General features: G+C 44.1%; 1 protein-coding gene across 2 annotated transcripts; it reads right to left on the minus strand.

Moving 5' to 3' along the window:
- Positions 1-9,188: 9,188 nt before the first annotated feature.
- TEDC2 (tubulin epsilon and delta complex 2) lies at positions 9,189-20,154 on the minus strand. Of its 2 annotated transcripts, none has more exons than XM_083585251.1 (10): positions 19,858-20,154; positions 19,254-19,352; positions 18,593-18,648; positions 17,111-17,789; positions 16,712-16,756; positions 13,644-13,728; positions 12,629-12,737; positions 12,111-12,224; positions 10,849-11,066; positions 9,189-9,512 (listed from the first exon to the last, which is right to left on the minus strand). In XM_083585251.1, the coding sequence occupies exons 1-10, from the start codon at positions 19,881-19,883 to the stop codon at positions 9,363-9,365; spliced, it is 1,581 nt and encodes a 526-aa protein (XP_083441377.1). In that variant the 5' UTR covers positions 19,884-20,154; the 3' UTR covers positions 9,189-9,362. The 2 variants fall into 2 exon arrangements, with proteins under 2 accessions (XP_083441377.1, XP_083441376.1); XM_083585250.1 differs by having other exon boundaries at positions 16,703-16,756; positions 19,858-20,119.
- Positions 20,155-21,267: the final 1,113 nt, after the last annotated feature.

Raw genomic sequence — 21,267 nt, forward strand, 5'->3', positions numbered from 1 at the left:
TCCTCCCTGTTGTTCTGCCAGTTCATGACAATTTATTGTTCTTTTATTTTTATGTAATTGTTGCATGTCATATGCTCTAATGTAAATAAAGATATATTTTGATGCAACCGTGTTAAACAGTTTAAAGGTGAAAATTAATAAAAGCTATGTTACGAAGTGGGGGGGGGACGGAACAGAGGCTGTGCATACTGATACCATACATTTAAAGCCGCTGACTTCCCTCCAAAGAATCCTGGAACTGTAGTTTGTTAAGGGTGTTGGGAACTGTAGTTCTCTGGAGGTAAATTGCAGTTCCCGGGATTCTCTTGAGCTGGTGGAAGAAAATGTGTTTTAAGTAGATGGTGTGTGTACACAGCATCAATCTCTCCCCAAGGTAACCAAACAACATCTCTTGTGCACAAGAGGGTAAAATCAGCATGCTTGGGGGTGGGGAGGGGAATACAGGATGTTCAGAAATTCAAAAGGAAAAATAATGAAGGGGCTACAGGGTAGGACATACACACACCCCCCCCCCAAAAAACCCCAGCCAATAAAGATTGAGTATGCTCAGTGGACCCAGAATGTGTGTGTGCAAAGGTAGGAAGGAGGGAACGGAACATAGCGTATAATAAAAGAAGATGTGTCTGGCTAGAACATGGAATTGAAGTGACTCCATGCTGTAACATTTTGTTGCAGGTTCCAGTGGTATTGTTTAACACCAAGACAAGCACTGAGTGAACACATAAGAAATAAGAAATGCCGCGGAATTCAGTGAGCCTTGTTATGGAGTAATCATGTATAGGACACAGCTCTCAGCATCACTTTGAGGAATATTTTGCAGCCGGCAAATGTTGTTCCTTCCCAGTTCATGCTGGTTAGGTTTCCTTTGGTAGAAATGCAGAAATCATTTTAGCTGGTGAAGCTTGTCATGCCAGAGTGTTGGGGGTGGGGGAGAATCCCTGTAATAGGCGGTTATTAAAAAGTAGAGGAGTTTAGTTTAATGCCAGTTTTTCTTCGACTGAAAAGACTGGATAACATAATAAGACCGTCCGTGCAGGTGGCAGGATTGCAGTCTAAAAGACATGGCACACATCTGGAATCCTGCCCATCTTTGCATCTTGCCACTTCATTTGCTGCAGCGACCATTGTAAGGATGTACTTCTTATTATAATACTCTCTGTGATATTCTTCACAGTGCATCTCGCTCCCGTCCCCCGCACAGAGCAAAAGACAGATCGGGGCAATTGGGCCAGGGTGACTCATTCTGCAGAAAGATAAAGAAGCCAATACCTTAGCTCATCTGCAAGCACCGTTCAGGGAGAGATGGATGGGCCAGCGGGGGGTTCCGTTTACACCTACGTGGCAGCGATAATGAAAGGGGGAACGGCAAGAAATAGCGATGCTCTGCTACCCTCTAGAGGCTGCTGCCAAGCAACCCTATTTCTCCTTTAACATCAGTCAGGAGAGGCTACGCATTATTTCGACCCGTGTCTGGACGCACTTGGGGGTTGGATGAGGGCTAATAAACGGAATTTAGACCCTGGGATGACAGAGGCACAGTGTGGGGGGCAGGGGTCCTGCATCTCGGAGATTGCTTGTTTTGGATGGGGTTCCATTCCCTCTGTAAGGCTTGCTGTTTAGAGTTCCTGCTGGATCCATCTTTGTTGCTGGAGTCTCAGGTAACCCCAGTAGCTAGGAGTGCCTTCTCCCAGCTATAGCTGGTACACCAACTGCAGTCATTCTTGCACAGTGACAGTCTGGCTATGATGATCCGTGCACTGGTAAGCTCAGGACTCAATTAGTGGAATGCATTCTATGTGGTGCTGCTATTGGGACTGGTCCAGAAGCTCCAGCTGGTGCAAAATGTTGTAACTAGACTGTTTTTGGGGGCGGACTACCTCCAGCACATAACTTCAGTCCTTAAAAACTTCCAATGGCTGCTGATGAGTCCAGGATTACCACCTGGTGCCTTATATCCCTGCCTGATGGCCAAGAACTTTGGGAAAGTAAATTAATGGTCCCCCATGACTCAGACGCGGATGGCGCTGTGGGTTAAACCACAGAGCCTAAGACTTGCTGATCAGAAGGTCGGCGGTTCGAATCCCCGTGGTGGGGTGAGTTCCCATTGCTTGGTCCCTGCTCCTGCCAACCTAGCAGTTCAAAAGCACATCAAAGTGCAAGTAGATAAATAGGTACCGCTCCGGCGGGAAGGTAAACGGCGTTTCCATGCGCTGCTCTGGTTCGCCAGAAGCAGCTTAGTCATGCTGGCCATATGACCCGAAAGTTGTACGCCAGCTCCCTCGGCCAATAAAGTGAAATGAGCACCACAACCCCAGAGTCGGCCACGACTGGACCTAATGGTCAGGGGTCCCTTTACCTTTCCCTTTATGACTCAGACACATGGATTGGATATACCAGAAGCCATGTGTTCAGTATTGTGGGTCCAATTCTGTAGATTGCTTCTATGTAAATTGCATCCAATTATGTGGAAAGGTTGTAGTGGTTGCCCATATGCTACTGGGCCAGCATTAATTTGCAAGGCAACTAACAACTTGAGTCCAGGATACCTTAAGGACCAGTTGATGCCTGCTCACTGTGGTCTTCCTTGTTCATGACACCCCACCCATGGCCCAGACATACGGTTTACACATCCACAAGGACATAGGCATACAAAAGCTGATCAGACTGAGTTTCACTTAAGCATGGGTGACTGGGCAGCATCTTCCGTCACACCTGAGGGCAGCAGACTAGATTCAGGGGGCAAAGGCAAGGCCTGTAGCACAGTCCCCCAACACCTTACCTTTACCTTTGCTTTACCTTCCCCCACCACCGCCATCTGTCACCTGGAGCAGTTGCCTCACTCTGCCTAATGGCAGAGCTGGCCACAGAGGCTTGTTGCAAGCCCTGAAGACTTACAAATCTAAAACAGCATAACATTCTTCATGTATTCTATTGATATGGTCTACAAAAGCTCATTCCATAATCAATTTGTCAGTCTTTAAAGGTGCCACGAGACTCTTTTGTTTTATTTTTACTGTAGCAGATGAACATTCCATTTTTAATTTCAACCAGTAAAATGAATGGCTGGATGGGGATTTGAATTGCGACCTCTCCAGTTCTAGTTCTACACTTTAACCATTACATTGGAGTGGCTATTTTCTCCCCCCCCACCCCCCCATCCCTAGGACCCTTAAGCAATCATCCAGGGGCCACAGGCCAGCAGTGGGGGTGGCCACACCACACTATCATAGGTCTCAGAGGCACCAAACCTCACAGGATTTTTTTTTTGCTGGGGTGGGGGACAAAGTAAAACATTGCGGAACAGACTAATTTCTCATTTAAAAATGAGCATAGTGTCTGTGCATCTTGTCTCATATCTCAGGTTCTATAAATGTTGGAAACTTGCTCTCTTTTTGAAATGAAAGCTGGGAATCTGGGTATTACGTTATGCAGGGCTGGGGGACGTCTAGCCTGCATACCTAATCAGGCCCAACAGGCCTCCCCATTTGACCTGCCTGGCCATTCTAGGCAAGCAATGCTCTCCTGCCAATCACCTGACATCTCATATGACATCAGGCAGGGACAAGTAAAAATGCAGCTGCCTTGGCCAAAAGAAGCTTCTGAAGCACCACCAATCCTCTGACAGTTGCCGCTTCAAAGCACAGCAAAGAGCCCTCTGTGGAGCTTAGAAACACCACTCTCCCCAACATTCAACTGATTGTTGAGGCTTCAAAGTGCAGTGCAGAGCTCTTTGAAAGCCCCTTTCAAAAACACTGGAGGGTATGAAGTAGGGCTGGTGAGGGTCTGGAGAGCAGGGGAGCAGACCCTCCAGGTGTTCCTATTTTCCAGAGACATCCCTGATTTTGTCCCAGTTTCTGGTTTGATTCCAGAATGTCCCCCTTTTCCTTAGGATGTCCCTATTTTCATTGAAGAAATGTTGGAGGGTATGGAGTTATCCAACCCCCGAGCTATCTGAACGCAATCTTGTATAGATAAGTTTTTTTTTATGTTTAATGTTTTATTATTTTTTTATATGTGTTGGAAGCTGCCCAGAGTGGCTGGGGCAACCCAGGAAGATGTGTGGGGTATACATAGTAAAATTATCATTATGGACTGGGGTGTCCCAATTTTCATCAGAAAAATGTTGGAGGGGGTAGGAGTGGCTTGGGAAGACTGCTGAGGGGCCAAGATAGAGAGGCCTGGAGGGCCACATTTGAACCCTGGAGTGTGAGAATGCCCATTTTTGCCCTATCTGGACTCCTGCCTCCATCCCACAGCCATGGTCCATGCAAGCCTGCACAGTTAGAAGCTGATAAAAGCACATACTGAAGACCTGGGACAAGAGAGAACGCCATTCTTGACTCATGTGGCATGGTCTTAGAAGGCCTTCCTCTGCCTTTGATGAGTCAAGGTGGGAAAAATTACAGTGTTGCCTTAATAACATAGCAGCTTCCGGAAATATGGCTCTGGAAATAGCATCAAAATGTCACATTCCTTCCCACCAACAAAGGCTTCTTGGATAGTGACAAGTTGCTAGGTGACATTTCCCTCCTATTTTCAGCTCAATGGCAGGCTCACACACCTCCTTGGTTAGTGCTGTCAAAGAATTCCCGCATCTTCAGTCATCAGAGGTGAAGGAGGAGGCAGCAGAAATAACAACAACCCATTTTCAGATTGCCAACTGTGGAACAAGAACATAGCTTAGGTCTGAGCCAAGATACAAACACACACACATAAACATTCACCACTATTTGCAAGCTGCACACAGGTCTCCATTTATGCAGTTTTTGAGAAGCCCCTGCAAACAGGGCCAAAGTGTTTGCCTCCATTTACCATGGTAGCTGGAATACTGAGGCACAATAGAATGCTTTTCCATACAATTAAAAATCACGAGTTGTGGAAAACTAGTTTGTCAACGAGAAAGATCTGATAGTTTTGGTATAGACAGATTCTGCCACATGAGCCCCAACCTGCAGTCTGAAGTGGTAAATCTCAGGTGCTCACTACCTGCCTGAGAACTGGAGGTAACAAGTAGAACTTGGAACAAAATGTTGGAGTGTGGAGTGCCTCCTGTTCAGAGTGCCAGCCAGCCACTCTGCATTCTGTGGTCACTGAGCATGCTCAGCCTTTATTGGGCTGGGGTTCTGGGGTTCCCTCCTCTGCAAACCTTGGGGTTCCCCAAGGCCTGATGATGCCTCCTTATCCTTCTTATCTGAGGATGGTACTGCTTTGGCTTCCAGCATTCAGAGAGAGAGAGAGAGAGAGAGAGAGAGAGAGAGAGAGAGAGAGAGAGAGAGATCTGTCTGTCTGTCTGTCTGTCTGTCTGTATCTATCTATCTATCTATCTATCTATCTTCTGAGTCTGGAAGGTATCTCTACTGAGAAGGAGACATTCCATCTTCAGTATGTGCCTTTTACCCCCATTAAACAATTTGTGTAGAGTGTTTTAAGCACCTACATCTAATAACCTCGACAGTTGCTTCTACTACAGCTTCCCTTAAGGCCATTATATGCAGAGCATTTTGAAACTGAGCCTTTGAGGTTCAGGTTCAGGTTGAAAATCTGAACCAATTTTTCTAAGTATACTTAATGGGAAGTAAGCTCTGTCATAACCATCCTGGACTTAACTTGCAATTAAATAGCCCTAGTTGCAAGAACAGGGTACATAGCAATGAAGAAAGAGACAATTTTGTCATTTAAAAATAGCAACAAAATGTTGCAGCTCCTGTTTGTGATTGCAAATTCCATTGTTGACTATGCACTGTGTGTAGAAGTACTTTATTTCGTTTGTCCTGAATCTCACACCTTTCATCTTCGTTGAATGAACCTGGATTTTAATATTATGAGAGAGGCAGGAAAACATCTCTCTATCCATTTTCTCCACAACATGCATTATTCAAACAATATTTTCAAGTCCTGGTTTACTGTATTATTCCCCTCGTGGGCAATCACATTTCACATTTTATTTTACAAAGTTTTCAGCTTAAGTGGTAATCTCAAACAAATTTGCAAGTGCCAAGATTTGTCCTAAGGAAAAACATTAATAAACAGTAGGTTTTTGGCAGCAAACCTATTAGCAGGGCAAGGATGAAAGAATTGTTGTGCCTTGGCTGTGAGCATTTGAATATTTTAATTTGCAAACTGTTTTTAAGTGAATGTATGTAACACATGTTTATGTCTAATGCTCAAAAGCAAACATGCCCATGATATTTCAAGCCACGTGGATCACCACCACCCATTTATTATAGTCGACAGACCAGAAATAAGACCGCTATAGAAATAATAGCACAATATTCAACAGACTATAGAGAGTTGTCTTCAGGTGAGTCAGACCATTGGTCAATCTGATTTCATACTGTCTGCAACAACCAGCAATGGCTCTCCAAAATTTGAAATGGGCATTTCCCAGCTATACAGTGGTACCTCAGGTTGCATACGCTCCAGGTTACAGACGCTTCAGGTTACAGACTCCGCTAACCCAGAAATAGTACCTCGGGTTAAGAACTTTGCTTCAGTATGAGAACAGAAATCGTGCTCCGGCGGCGCAGCAGCAGCGGGAGGCCCCATTAGCTAAAGTGGTGCTTCAGGTTAAGAACAGTTTCAAGTTAAGAACGGACCTCCGGAACGAATGAAGTACTTAACCCGAGGTACCACTGTACCTCAAGATGTGATTTCACCCAGGGCCTTTTGCATGCAGAGCAAATGCTCTACCACTGATTTGCCTCTTAGTTTGCCATAGTTTATTTTTATAGTCTAATGCAGGAATAGTCAACATGGTATCCTCCCAAAGTTGTCATACTCTATCTTCCATCAGCCAGAACCAGTATGGCCAATGGTCGGGAATTATGGGAGCTGTAGTCCAACAATGCGAGGAGAGCACCACAATTCCTATTCCTGGTTTAATGTTTCTTTTAGTTGCAGATTAATGTGACTTGTGAACCGGACCATTATCTTAGCAGTCCTTCCCATGTCCTTCTAAGTTAGAGGAACCTAGCAAGTTCATGCAAGAGGGAAAACATTGAACTGGGGACTGATTTTCTGGTTCACAGATCAGTCTCTTTGCCACTATGTCAGTAGGCCTTGCTTTGCTTACTTTACAGGCTGAAAAGTTTTTTTAAAAACATGGCCTCAGGAGCACAGAATAAAAGAGCAAATCACCTCTCAGCAGAACAGTATGCAACCAGTTTGATGCTCTTTTGAGGTGCAAAAATATTTGAACCCTTGGAACCCAGCAACCTTACATGTTGAACAATTGGAATTTTGCTGCCAGCTCCCTGCCCCCCCACTCCCAAATTCCCATGTTTGATGGGGAAACTGCTTTTGCTAGATTAACACTGACGGTTCCTGGGGATTGAATAGAAATAACAAGGCGAAAAGGTGAGCTGATTAAAATGTCACAACTCTGTCATTGCCAAACCTCACAAAGACAGCAGGCCCTTGCTGCTATATTCCTGGCTCTAATCAGGCTCTAATAGGGCACCATGCCGGAACAGGCTATTCAACTAGAACAGCTAAAAAACAAACCACCTTCCTCTAAATCTGCAAAAAGTGATCATATATTGTGAATCCATCTCAACCTTTTAAAAAAACTCTGTAGTGGTTTGTGCTTTATGGTCTTTCCATCTCCAAACCCTGCAGTGTTGATCTTATGAATATCTCAACATGCCAAGAGGGACATCATAGACTCCAACTGTCCCAGAAATGTCACGAAAACGCTTAAGCTATCACGGTTTGTCACTTTCTCATGCCGAGTCCTGAATTCCCATCTTTGTTGAGGTATGCTAACTGGAAATGGCTTCACATTGGAGGAAGCAGGGGGGGAGAGAGAGTTGCTGGCTGAGGCTGCCTTCCTCCGCTCCTCCATCTCCTCCTCCTCGACCTCATTTGCCACCAAAGACTCTTGCGCTGTGTCTGAGGGAGCCAGGCTGGTGGAATAGTAGCAGTAGTTGTAGCAGGAAGAGGAGAAGGGGGAGCAAGGCACTGGGGATACCAACGCCACTGTCCCCACTGACTGTGATTCCCTGGCCTGGCAAGCCCCCAGCCACCCATCCAGCTGGCCATGCTGAATAAAAACAAGGAGAAAGTGAGCCAGGGCAGGCCTGAAGAGAAGGCAGCAGCCTGAAGAAATCCTGGGCAGAAGGCCCTGGGGGTGATGGGGAAGGGTATGGCTGGCGGGATGCAGCCAGGCATGTGGGGGGCTGTAGTTTGAGGGATGTGGGGTCCAAGGTTATGGGGGTCGAGTGTGGGTGCTGAAGCTAGCTGGGCTTCGAGGGGGGTTTTCTGTATCATGAAAAAATCTTAACATGCAGAAAAAGCCCCCCACCTCCAGGAGTGATATTGATGTAGAAAAGAATGTCCCTATTTTCATCTGAGGAATGTAGGTGGGTATGTTTGCTGATGTGTGCTGAAGATTCTCAATTTTGGAACTGGGTTTGGCACCCAAGAAGAGCACTGCAGGATCAGGCCTATGGGCCATCTAATCCAGAAGGCTGTATTCACAGGGGCCAACCAGGGGCCAATGGGAAGCCCACAAGTAGGGCATGAGCACAGCAACATCACTCCCCACTTCTGATTCCCAGCAACTGGTATTCAGACATACTGCCTCCAACAGTGGAGATAGGAGATAGCCATTTTCTAATAATCCAAGTTGGTGGCCATCACTACTTTTTGTTGGGGGGGGCGGGAACCAAATCAAGATTAAGACTAAGAATTATGTGGATGCCTTTCATAGGAGGATTTCAAGAAGTCACCCAACTTGTAATGGACCAGTCCTAGCGGTAGCTGAGAGACATAGAACTGATGGACATGCCTTTTCCTAACTTGTAAGTCTACTTCCTGGCTATAAATAGTGAGTCCCTCATTCTGGACACTCCTTGCCTGACAGCGCTGTGACACCAGTTCTTGCACTAGGCTTGCCCCCCCCCAATGCAACTGTGTATTTAATAAGGTACGATCACTCTCTGAATTCCTGAACCTTGCACTTTTTGATACATGTTGAAATCTGCTCACAGGAAGGTCTCAGGTCCTCAGGAGCCTGAACATGGGCCACATGCATGGCCAAAATGGCAGGCACCAGAATCTTTGGTCATTAACAGCCCACCCCTCCATTCTCAATGAGAAAGGTGATTTTATAGAAGGGGGGTGGAGTCCATCAGAACCTGTTTGAGAGTTTTCAGATGAGGCTGAAAGAAATTTGTGCAAGAGAAAGATTTCAAAGGTATAAAATAAATTTATTTGCTTTATGAATGCAGGCAATGCCCCTTAGAGTACTATTAAGCTTGATCATTCACAGAACAGTCCAAGGATGTGCCCTTGTTTAAAGACTGCAGCCAGAGTTCAATGCTTTCTATGCACATTGTCATATGTCAGATTGAGGCGTCAAGTCAGCTGTGCAACTCCTCATCATGCACAAGAACAGGGAAGCGTTCACCTCCTTCACACAGCAAGGTGTAAATGGCACGGCACAGTGATGCTCTGGAGCTTTCCTGAATACGTCCAGGTTGTAGAAGAGGGAGGAGTTCAGCTTCCATGGCCTGGGAACAAGACAACCTGTTAATGGGGAGGGAAAGTATCTCCAACACAGACCATTCAGAAGTTGAGGAGTGCAGGTGATATACTGAATCAGGGAAGCAAGTAAGAGTTGTATAATTGTCCCTTGACTGCCTTTTCCAGCTCTCAGTAAATGGCTGCTAATATGTGTAGGCAGCCAGCTGTGCTGGCTTGTGGTGCCTTCTGCAGTGTGAACTAGGAAACTCACAAAGCAGAGTCCTTCAAGCAACCTGCAATGTTGAAAAAAGAAAAAAGCCACTAATCAGAGTCAGCATAGCATCAGGATGGTGCAATGAGGCTCATTTGGATAGCCAGTGAAGCCTAATGCTACAGGAGCTATGACCTCAGGGGCAGCTACAGACCGAAGCTGGTGAAAAAAGAACAGATGAAAAACCAAGTGAATGTTTGGCTAAAACATGGCACTTTGCTCCTACGGCAAACTTAATGCATTATATTAGAATGATAGGATGCATTATATTAGAATGATACCCCATACTATCAATAAATTAGCACAATTGGTTCAAGCTCAATAGAAAAGCTTTCTACAGCTACCATTAAGTAAAAACTGAGTTTTCATCTGGCCAGTTTCCAGCTGTGAGAGCATATTCCCTAGCTGCCTTCTGTTTCATCCACTCGCTTTTAGTTCTATGCAGCAGGACAGCCAATTAATCTCTCTGAATATAAAACAGCCAGATTTAGGAACACAGGAAGCTGCTTCATACAGTCAGACCATTGCTTCATCTGGCTCGGTATACTGTCTACACTGGCTGGCAGCAGCTCTCCACGGTTTCAGCCCTATCTGAAGATATAGGGAATTTAAACCTTGTACATGTAAAACAGATGTTCTACTTCTGAACTACAGCCCTTAGATCTTTATTGTATTATTATTTAAACAATGTATATACTGCTTAACTGCAATAGTCTCTCAATACAATACAAGCAGTAAAAATCAATTAAAACTATAAAATTAAACTTCAATTAAAATGCCTGCCAGAATAAATGAAAAAAGCATTTAGTAGGTGCTGGGCATTCAGCAGGGAAGGTGCCTGTCTGACTTCAGCTGGAAGGGAGTTCCATAAACTTGGGTCTACAACACTAAACATAAAGTTCCTGTTGTATCCAAGCCATGGGGGACGACTAACAGTGACTCCTCCAAGACCTCAATCACCTTAATATTATTTTTATTAAATGTTTTATTTATCTTAAGCATACATCTTAAGACTTACACCCCACCAGGTGAACCTGACCAGGATGTCTGAACAAAGTGAGCAAAGAGCTTGGACCCCAACACCATAAAAGGCAGCCTTACTGCCAAGTTACCTTCTGTATCTCAAGTTGCTGGCACAGCATCGCCACCTTCAGTCTCAAGGCTTCCATCTCCTTCAGCTCCTCCAAGCTGGAGTAAGAAAGCAGCGGCGGTGGCCCAACAGTTTCTACATCCCAGCACCTCTGGCTTCCAGGGGAGGCACACCATGCAGAGGAGCATCCCTCGCTGCAAGCCGAGTTAGCAGGGAACAGCTTTGAATGGGACTCCATAGCTGTCAGGGGATAAGCAAAGCACAAAAGTGAGGAGACCAAGAGGGAAGTGATAGCACTCTGCCAATACCTGAAGGGCTAGAACACAGAAGAAGAGGACAAAGTGTTGTTCTCAGCTGACCCAGAAGGTAGGACGATCAGGCATAGGCAAACTTGGCCCGCCAGGTGTTTTGGGACTACAACTCCCATCATTCCTAGCTAACAACCAGTGGTCAGGGATGAAGGGAGTTGTAGTCCCAAAACACCTGGAGGGCTGAGTTTGCCTATGCCTGGACTAGATCTCTAATGGGCTCAAGTTAAACTATGGAATGTGCTCCTACAGAAGGCATAATGCTTCTGGCCAGTTTCTGGAAACCACAGGATGGGTTGTGCTCTGGTTCCGCTTGCAGGTTTCCCCCAGGCATCTGGGTGGCCACTGTGAGAACAGGATGCTGGACAAGATGGGCAACTGGCCTAATCCAGCAGGCTCTTCTTAGGTTCATAAGGCAATATTTGAACTGAAACGTCTTATTGTTACAAGCAGATTGACAGTGGAACCAATCTATTAGAGGGCTAGCAGGCTCTCCCTTGCTCAAGGTCTCCAGGCAGATGCCTGCTAGGGATACTCTTGATCTCCTGCATTAAGCAGGGAGTTGAACCAGATGGGTAAAAAGACACCTTGCAACTCCATGGTTCTATAACAAACCTTTTGTTTGCAACACAATTTGCTTACTGTATCTGCATAAGAAAACAAGCCACGCATTGCTAGGAACTGAGCAATTAGTTACAGGGTAAGGCTGATCTGTTTATTTTTGCTGAGAAAGCTGCAGTGCCATAGGAGGCGGCCAAGCAGGATTATGACAAAATGTCCTAACCCTACACGGCCCATGCCTAGGTGGAGACCTGGAACAAGTGCTGAATTTTCAACCATCCAGAGTAAGCATGCAGAATGAGTGTGTGGTATTGCAGCTCCCAAATCTGATTTTATCTATCTGTAATTGGTTATATCTATACATCATTTTTTAAAAAACAACAACAACACAATGTTATTACGTCATATCCTTCACCTTCTCTTAACTGGTGCACTTTGTCCAGACACTGGCCCACTATCGTTTGCAGGCCCTCCAGAGTCAGAAGACTTTCGTACTGTCTCTGCCAAGTTGGGTTTTCTCCAAGAGACTCTAAGAGGAATAAGAGAGTTAGAGGCATCAGGTCTCACAGAATCACTCGGGAGAAGGCAGCCTCAAGTCTAGCACCTCAGAGAAGTTGCAAGTGCGGGGGTCCCACAAATAAATAAATGCAAGCTATGTTCTGACAGCTACCATTCATTAGGCTTTTTAAGTGCACACTCAAAAATGAAACATTGGTGAGATATATTGTGTTCCAAACTACATACATCATACAGACTAGAGGCAAAATAGAGAATTTGGGGTGGTGGTGCACACCAAACCATAGCTTCTTGCCAATGTAATCTGTGGAGCAAATCATCTGTTCACAGTTGTGGGTATGGATACCTCCACCACAATTTTTTGAGACTGAAATTACATTCCCAAAGCATTTTAGCTACCTTCATCACCTTTCTTACCTGAGGTCTCAGCTTCCATGCACTGGCTTACATGGGAGTGAATGTCACGTAGGTGCTTAAACTCTTCTTTCACTTCAACTGGACTTAAGGCTAGTGAAGGCAAGCAGAACTGACCATAAGCTTAAGTCAATAAGGCTTAGTGGAGACAGTGGAAATAAAGGCTTTTAGGGTCACCATCCTACTGGCTAGCTTGCCAGATTTATAGCAAGGTCAAATGTTTCAGGGCCAAAACTGGCCTTGCATTTAGCAACATTCCTGGAAACAAGGAATTCCACACAGGTGCATTCACCAAGTTCTGTGCAGGTAGAAAGTGGGCTGGGAGAAGAGGGACTGGATCTTCACACCTTTTCAAACTTTTATTCAAAGCTATTTTTATCCAAAAATACAGAACAGGCATGATATTGTCTATAGTTTAACTTTCTTTCCTTCATGGTACATGCTATATTGTTTATTTTGTTTATAAAAAATATTTGTATACCGCTTTTCATAAAAAAACCAGAGCAGTTTACAACAATTGAACAGAAAACCGCACAATGACAAAAATTAACATTAAAATGAAAATTAAAAACCAGCTATTATGGAAAGATGCATTCTTAACTGTGTGCCTGACAGAACAGAAAACTTTCCAGCAGGTGTTTAAAAGCTGAAACTGAAGACCATATTTAAAAAAACAAACTACTACTGAAAAATACTGACGTTTTTCAAATGAGAATATTCAAAAGGAAGAAACAGAATGGACTCCCCCGCCCCCCAAGGTCTTGGATGTGCCCAAAAGGCTCTTTCCACATAGGCTATCTTATGCACTCATCAAGCCACAGCTGAAGACACATGTTTACTTCTTCTAAAGCATGGCTGGGGGACCTGAGGCCCTTCAAATACTGCTAGACTCCCATCAACCCTGGTGGTTGGCCGTGCTAGTTGGGACCACTGGACGTTGGAGTCCCGACAACATCTGGAAGGCCACAGCTGCCCCCTGCCCTCCCCCCATTATAAAGCCAAAGCCAGAAAAGGATACTGTTGCTTGTAGCTTCTCCATAAAACTATTCCTTGCAGCAACAGCTTCTGGGCTTGTTTTGCAAAGACGGCATTTCTCTCCCAGCCTAGGCATTTATAAAGGAGGGGAACAAGCAGTTAGCAAGAGTTTGGCTTAGCCTGAAATTCACACCTCACACATTACAGTTCTTCCTGAAGCAGGGCCAATCGTATTTCTGTCAACTACACTTATTTGCTTACACTGCAGGATCCCAAAACACTGAGTGTATCAACAGACCTTTGTCACCGAAAACTCCAAAACGATCTAAGGAAGGAAGGATTGTGTATAATCCTATTGGAAAAGTAATCAAATTTAGGATATCTGGTCCATCTATAGGCAAGGATGATAATAACTTGTCCTAAATTGCTGGATGGACTTATTGCATCTTCTCAGATAGCTAAAGCCACAGAAGGGCATCTGCTTACTTGAGAGATGCAAGCCTTGTTTCCAGTAGTACACAGTAGGCTTCCACTGGAGTAAACAAGACCATCATCAACAATGAGAAAGCACAGCAAAACAGATACCCTTGTCTGCTGTCCAAGCCATACAGAAATCTACATGGCAATGACTGAAGAATATGGTCTTCATTGCAAAATCTGCTAGCAGTTGAAGAATTCGGAGACTCACACTTTAAATTGGTGGAAAGTATTCTCTACCAGGTTAAACTCTTTAGATTAGACTCAGTGGAACAATGGATTTATATTTACTTAGCATGTGGCAGATATTATTCTGCCTGTTCCAAATTAAAGTTGTTGTTGGCATTTAGATCCCAGACGTTTGTTAGACACTAGTGACTGATGCTTTTCAAGCTGCAAGAATGAGGAAATATTTGGCTCCCAATACGTATTTTGACTCCTAACACATACGCATTTTATTTGTGTGTCTATTTTACTTTGAAACTTGAAAACCACATGTGGTTTCAGTTAAACAGCAGGACAAAACTATGTCATCCAAATCTACAATTTGATAGAACCTCCTGCCAACACAGATTGATGCCATTTGTTTTAGTTTCTGTTAAAAACATGATAGTATATATTATACATAGGATATGACAGATGCAGCTATAGAGATGTATTAATTATTTTTCTTTTGACTCTGGACTCAGCTACATTGGCAAAGAAAAAGTGCCTTATATGCGTTGTTTGTGCATTCTAACACTTTGACACCAGATGGCGCTGTAGAGTTCCATTTTTTGCTAACTAGATTTCTCATACAGCACAAAGTTTGCAACGTGTTTAACTGAAACACTTCTTTGATGTGTCTAGATCCAGCCCTAGTCACTCCATTAACTCTAGCTCTGGATGCATTCAGACAACCAGCAGCCATACAGTAATGACATAAAATGTAATACAGTGGTACCTCTGGATGCGAACAGGATCCGTACTGGAGCCCCATTCGCATCCTCAAGCAAACGCTACCCGCGTCTGCGTGGGTCGCAATTCGCCGCTTCTGCGCATGTGCGTGACGTCATTTTGAGCATCTGCACATGCGGCAAAACCCGGAAGTAACGCGCTCTGTTACTTCCAGGTCGCCGCGGAGCGCAACCTGAAAATATTTATCCTGAAGCTACTTCAACCCGAGGTATGACTATAGTAGTATTACATCAGAAGACAATCACGTATGGTCTCTGATCACATATTCCCATTTCTTTGCAGCTGTTCAGATGTCAAAGGAAATGAAGGAAACACTGAACAGTGTTAAAACTGCATATACAGGTCATATCCACATGTAAATTTAAAACGCATGGCTTCTCCCAAAGAATCCTGGGAACTGTAGCTTTTAAGGGTGTTGGAAACTGTAACTATGTGGGGGGTTAACTACAATTCCCATGATTATATGGGGAAAGTCATGTGCTTTAAATGCACTTAGGTGCATCGTGTGGATGTGACCACAAAGAACTACTTTCCTCACAGAGTTATAGATGGTGTCACATGATAAGCTTTTAACCCAGGTTTGTAAGCAGCAACTCTCCTGGTCACCTATAGCCTCCAAGAATCACTGACTGGCATTAAACCAGAAGAGACTGATTATTTCCAAGAGGGAAACAGCATAATCCATGTCTAAAAGAAACAGGATAACAGTACATCATTTATACCAGGCTTCCTCAACCTCGGCCCTTCAGATGTTTTGAGACTACAATTCCCATCATCCCTGACCACTGGTCCTGCTAGCTAGGGATCATGGGAGTTGTAGGCCAAAAACATCTGGTGGGCCAAGGTCGAGGAAGCCTGATTATACCATTCAAGGTGTTGGTGTGGGGGAGGTTCTATCATTCATCAGCCTAAAGAAACCCATGTTTATCCAAACTAGCATTAGTTAAGGTACATGCTTTACATGCATAAGGTCCCATATTCAATTATTGACCAACTCCAGTTAGAAACAACAGAAATCAGGTGATGGGTACCACCTCTGCCCAAGACTGTGCCAAAAAGTTGCTGACAGTTTGAGCAGACAATGCTGGCCAGAGGGCACAACCATTATCACCTTCACCCCCATGGGCCAAGTCTGACAGATGGGCGAAGACCCCCATGTCACAGTGACCTCAGGAAACCCCTGCAGGCCTCCTTTTTGTCTGAGCCAGCTTTTTGTCTGCCCCACACCAGCTTAAAAAAGGGCATGTCCTGGCCAAAATGGCCTTGTGGGCCAAATGAGGAGGTCTGAAAGGTCTAATTAGACCATTAGCAGGTCCCCTGCTCTTGAGCTAGAGGGACGTATAATCTGACCTGGTATCAGGCAGCTTCCTATACCCATTCTGCAGAAGGCAAACAAAGACCATGAGAATAAGAGGCTACTAAGTACACCCATGGCTATATGAAAAGTTGACTTAAGGTCTCTAAAACCAACCCATCTAGACAACACAGATTGGTGCCACCCCCGTGGATGTGCCAGAAAACAGACTACAGAACACTTCCTCAATCCCAGCTCCATTTTGCAAATTACTAATAACCTCTGCCATCCTACCATAAAGGCTTAGATTCCTCCCTCAAATTTCGCCCATCCATTTGCAGGGAACTCTGAGTTTTTGATTAGCATAAGGTTACCTGGTATACCTGGAAAAGGCTTTCCCATAAGGATGTGGCAGTTTTATCAAAGATCTGTAAAAAAAAAAAAAAGGAACTGCATTATAATACTTAGCACACACATATGCAAAATCTGGATACATGTTTTCATTTCCTTCTCTTTAATTTCAGATATCAAAAAGCAAGTTACTAGCTGTATGGACACCAGCTGCCCTTCCATAACCCAGGCATTGCCAATTCCAACCCATCCCACAAGCATTTCTTTTGTATTGCCACTTATTAAATTAGTTCAGGTCAAGGACATTTAGCCAGAACCACCATCTTTACAAATAGCTCAGAAATTTCAACAGGCCCAAAATGTGTTTGATGGAGAAGGAAACAAGAAGAAGCGAGTTAAGCCAGCTAAAGGCTTAACTCCTGGAAACTTACCCCTTTTCCTGTAGAGTAGATATCTGGGATGTTGTGTCTGCCCCTGGGGTGCCTTCTTCCATATGGCTCTGTGTGGCTACAGACTCTGGAGCAGGACCAACAAAATTATGCTCTGCTTCAGAAAAAGGCACATCAGTACCTACAATGTCTCCCCCACCCACAAGGTTCCCAAATGAAGGGTTTAGCTTTGCACAATGTGAAGATTTAGAAAATTCATGTTGTGTTCTGGGTTCTTCAGTGGCAAAGACCTTTTCATGACCCATTTGGGTTATTTTTGCAGACAACATGGCTTTGGGGGAGGCAGCCCCTTTGGCTGACTTCTTCCTCCCTGGCATCTTTGAAGTTCTGGAGCTCAGTCTGCCTGACATTTTCACTTGTGACCTTTTCACATCTAAGTCAGTCCTGTAGGGAGCTTTCAGCATGTATGCTGTAGGCTTTTTGGAAGGCACTGGCTTTCTGCTCACAGATTGCACTTTTACTGTCTTCGAGATGCTCTCTTTAGAATAATCCACTTGTTGTTTTACATCAGCACTACTAACAGCCTTCTTTTCTGCAGCTTTGGCACTTTCTATAAGCTCACATGGAGCCTGCTGGAACTTTGCTCGGATCCTTAATGCTTTCTCAAGGGCTTTGTTAAGCAGCTCCAGTTCCTCAAGCTCCTTGGCTGAGGGTTCACTTCCTACAAATGAAAGAGATAATATATCAATTAAGGTCTTTCGGTGCTGTCTCGCTCTGATCCAAATCATAAACTAGTAGAATTGTACAGCTGGATAGGGTCATCTAGTCCAATCCCCCTGCAATGATGCAGATATTTTTTAAAGCACAAAGTCATTTATGGACAATGAGATATGTTATGTTTTCCACACCACCTCCTCATAGTGAAATTTCTCATTAACCAGATAGCTTAAACTTTATTTGAATGTGCCTACCATGAAGACAGAGTATGTTGACTGTCTCAAGATAATACTGCAAAAGGTTATGATAGAACCAGACCACAATTAACAAAAATGCAAGTCTATGGCATATTCCAAATGATTGGATGCAGAATTTTGGGCCTGCAATGCAAAGAAGCCTTTTTTATGTATCACAAGAGTTATCGGATTTGATCCTACCCAAGTATGCAGAGAAACTGCCACAGCCAAGTTTAAGATGTAAAGCTTTATTAGGGGAAAAATTATTACTCGAATAAGAGAATAATAAAATTGTAGAGTTGGAAGGGACCTTAAATAAAATCTACATCAAAATGCTTTGGGCTTTTTTTTACTGTTTTATAAATTTCATACTTTGCTTCTTTCCCCACTTTTCCCTCTCTCTCTCTACTCCACCCCTTTACCAGTGCAAAACACACTGAATACCAGTGTGATCCCACAATGAAGTGGCTCTAAGTCTGAAGACACAGACAAAAGTACCTAGCATGAAAGGGAGAACACCTAATTGAAGACAGAAGCTGGGGCTACTGGTAAAGAACTGTTATTCCCATACCTTGATTATCATTTTTGCCATCATCAAGGACTAGGTATTCAGGAGCTTGTGAGTTCCTAGCAGAAAGGAAACACAAAGCATGCATTCATTTTTTTTTTAATAATATTTTTATTTTTTCCATATAAACACAACATACATAAACATACAAAGACAAAAACAGAACAAAAAACATGTATCATTTCATATCCTAATTTCTTATACCTTTCTTCCCCGACTTCCTCATGCCTCCCTTTTCTGTATTCCAAATTCTTATCGATTGTTCAGCAAATCTTCCCTTATTTTAATTTAAATTTAGCATGCAAAGCATGCATTCAGCAAGAAACAGGTATGACCAATAATTCTTCTACAGCTGTCATTCTTTTAAACAGCACACAATACAGTTATTGTCATTAATAATAATATTCTTTGCCCAGACATCCTGAGGAAACAACAAGGTTCTTAGCTTTTACCTTTTTTAAAAAAAATCTGTATGGACTCATCTCTTCCACTTGGTAATAAGGAGAGATGGAAAAACAGAGAATTAACTAACACAGTTGTTTTTTGTTGTGGTTTTTTTTTACTAACACAGTTTGCTTCCTCCTCACTTAAAAAGAAAAAAAACAATTCTCTGAAACTTTAGATAGGACTGGCACATATTCCTCTTTCCCCACCTCCAGCTTACCAGTCTCCAAGAACAGCTTGGCATTGTGTTAGTTTCTGCTGCAGTTGCTGCTTTTGTTCAGCACAGTCTTCCAAGGCTTGGGTGAGTAGAGAAACCAGTCTAAAATGGCAAATGGTAAAAGAAGAAAATGTTGCTATTTAACTTGGAAACAATGTAATCAACATTCTTTAAATTGGCCTGTTCTCTAGGAAAAGACATGGGGAGATAATGAAGCATTTGACAGCCCCATTCAAAATCTGACATTAAATTATGGATGTGTATATGGAATTTCTAGGCAGCCCTCACAAGCAGACTTGTAATCCAAGACTCGCCTCATTTTAAGAAATGAAACACTGGGTACCGCTGCACAATGAGCTGAAACATTACTTCCCTCAGTTGTTGAAGGGGCTCGGCTTTTACCCTACAAATAAGTTCGGGGGGGGGGGGGAGGCGGGGCTCCCTTCCTCCTGAATTTAAACTTAGATAGTAAACGCGCCGGGACAGGAGGAGCCTCTCCAATTCTACTCCATAAATCGCAGGCACGCTGATCATGGAACTGCAATAACTACTACTACTACTACTACTACTACTACTACTACTACTATTACTATTACTACAATATCACCTGTGGGCACAGTCTGCGGGCAGCATGAGGAAAGCCAGGGAAGGTCCGCAAACTGGCAATTAAAGCAAGCAGCGGCGGCGGCGGCAGTAAAGCCCCTCGCTCCCACCCAAAAAAGGACAAGCCCAACTACACACTTTAGCCACTTCCTGCACTCTTTGGGGCCCTTCCGGTCTCACGCTGAACTGCTTTTTCCAACCTAACGTCCAACGCGCCGGATGGAGAGTTTTCACCATAGAGGTGCCAAAGGCAGAGCGAAACACACATCTATTCCGCGGCCATAGTTTATCCATAAAGCTAGAAATGGACCTCACTATATCTTTTTGTAGGCAATTTTAATTTTGTATGACTTTTTAAAAAAACTTTTAAAATTACTACTCTCCATCTTAACTAGCCATTTCTTAATATCTAACGTTCCCTGCTATATCTTTCTATCTCTATAGTCTGGGTGTCTGACAGGCCCTCGCTGCCGGGTCCTGTCAGGTTTGTTGTGAAACACCTCGGCGGAACCGTAGCTACTGTAATCTCCGAGCAATCCCCGCATCTTCCTTTGACAACTATGGATTATTAATTTTTTCCGCTTCTGGCTTTCGCGCCGTCTTCTTTATCACCATCCTGGTGTTTTGTAGATTTATTTTTTTTGTCATTGATGAATTTATTTCACCCCTGCCAGGACCTGCCCGATCAACGGCAGCAAGCCCTTGACAACGGTTGCCATGTGGAAGACGCTTGGGCCTGGTGCATTGATTTAGGCCCTAGTTACACCAGCTTAACACACCGTGTCCAGCTACGCAGTGAGCGAGATTGCAGCGTGGCTCCCCCCGCCGCCCCCCCGCCGCTTCCTTCTCTTCAGTTCTTAACGTCCTTCTCGGCTGCAGAAAGGCTCACTCTGATTCTGCTGCCAGGCATGTCGGGATTTGTTTCATCCAGCTATGCATAAGGCAGATAACGTTGCTCTGCAGACCCTTCCCTGCTTCAGGGGTGGGCCGAAATCACATTGTCATGGTACTCAATACAACCCCACTATGAGGAAAGGTTGCAGCATTTGGGACTTTTTAGTTTAGGGATATGGCAGCTAAGAGGTGACATGACAGAAGTGTAAAGAGGTACCTCGGGTTAGAGACACTTCAGGTTACTGACGCTTCAGGTTACAGACTCCCCTAACGCAGAAATAGTACGTCGGGTTAAGAACTTTGCTTCAGGATGAGAACAGAAATTGCGTGGCGGCAGCGGGAGGCCCCATTAGCTAAAGTGGTACCACAGGTTAAGAACGGTTTCAGGTTAAGAACGGACCTCCAGAACGAATTAAGTTCTTAACCGAAGGTACCACTGTATGTATAAAATTATGCATTGCTTGGAGACTGACTCATTTTAGGGAAACTTTGTATGTTGCTACTTATGGTAAATGAAGCA

This window comes from Podarcis filfolensis, assembly GCF_964270895.1.
Source record: "Podarcis filfolensis genome assembly, chromosome: 14".
NCBI lineage: Eukaryota > Metazoa > Chordata > Lepidosauria > Squamata > Lacertidae > Podarcis > Podarcis filfolensis.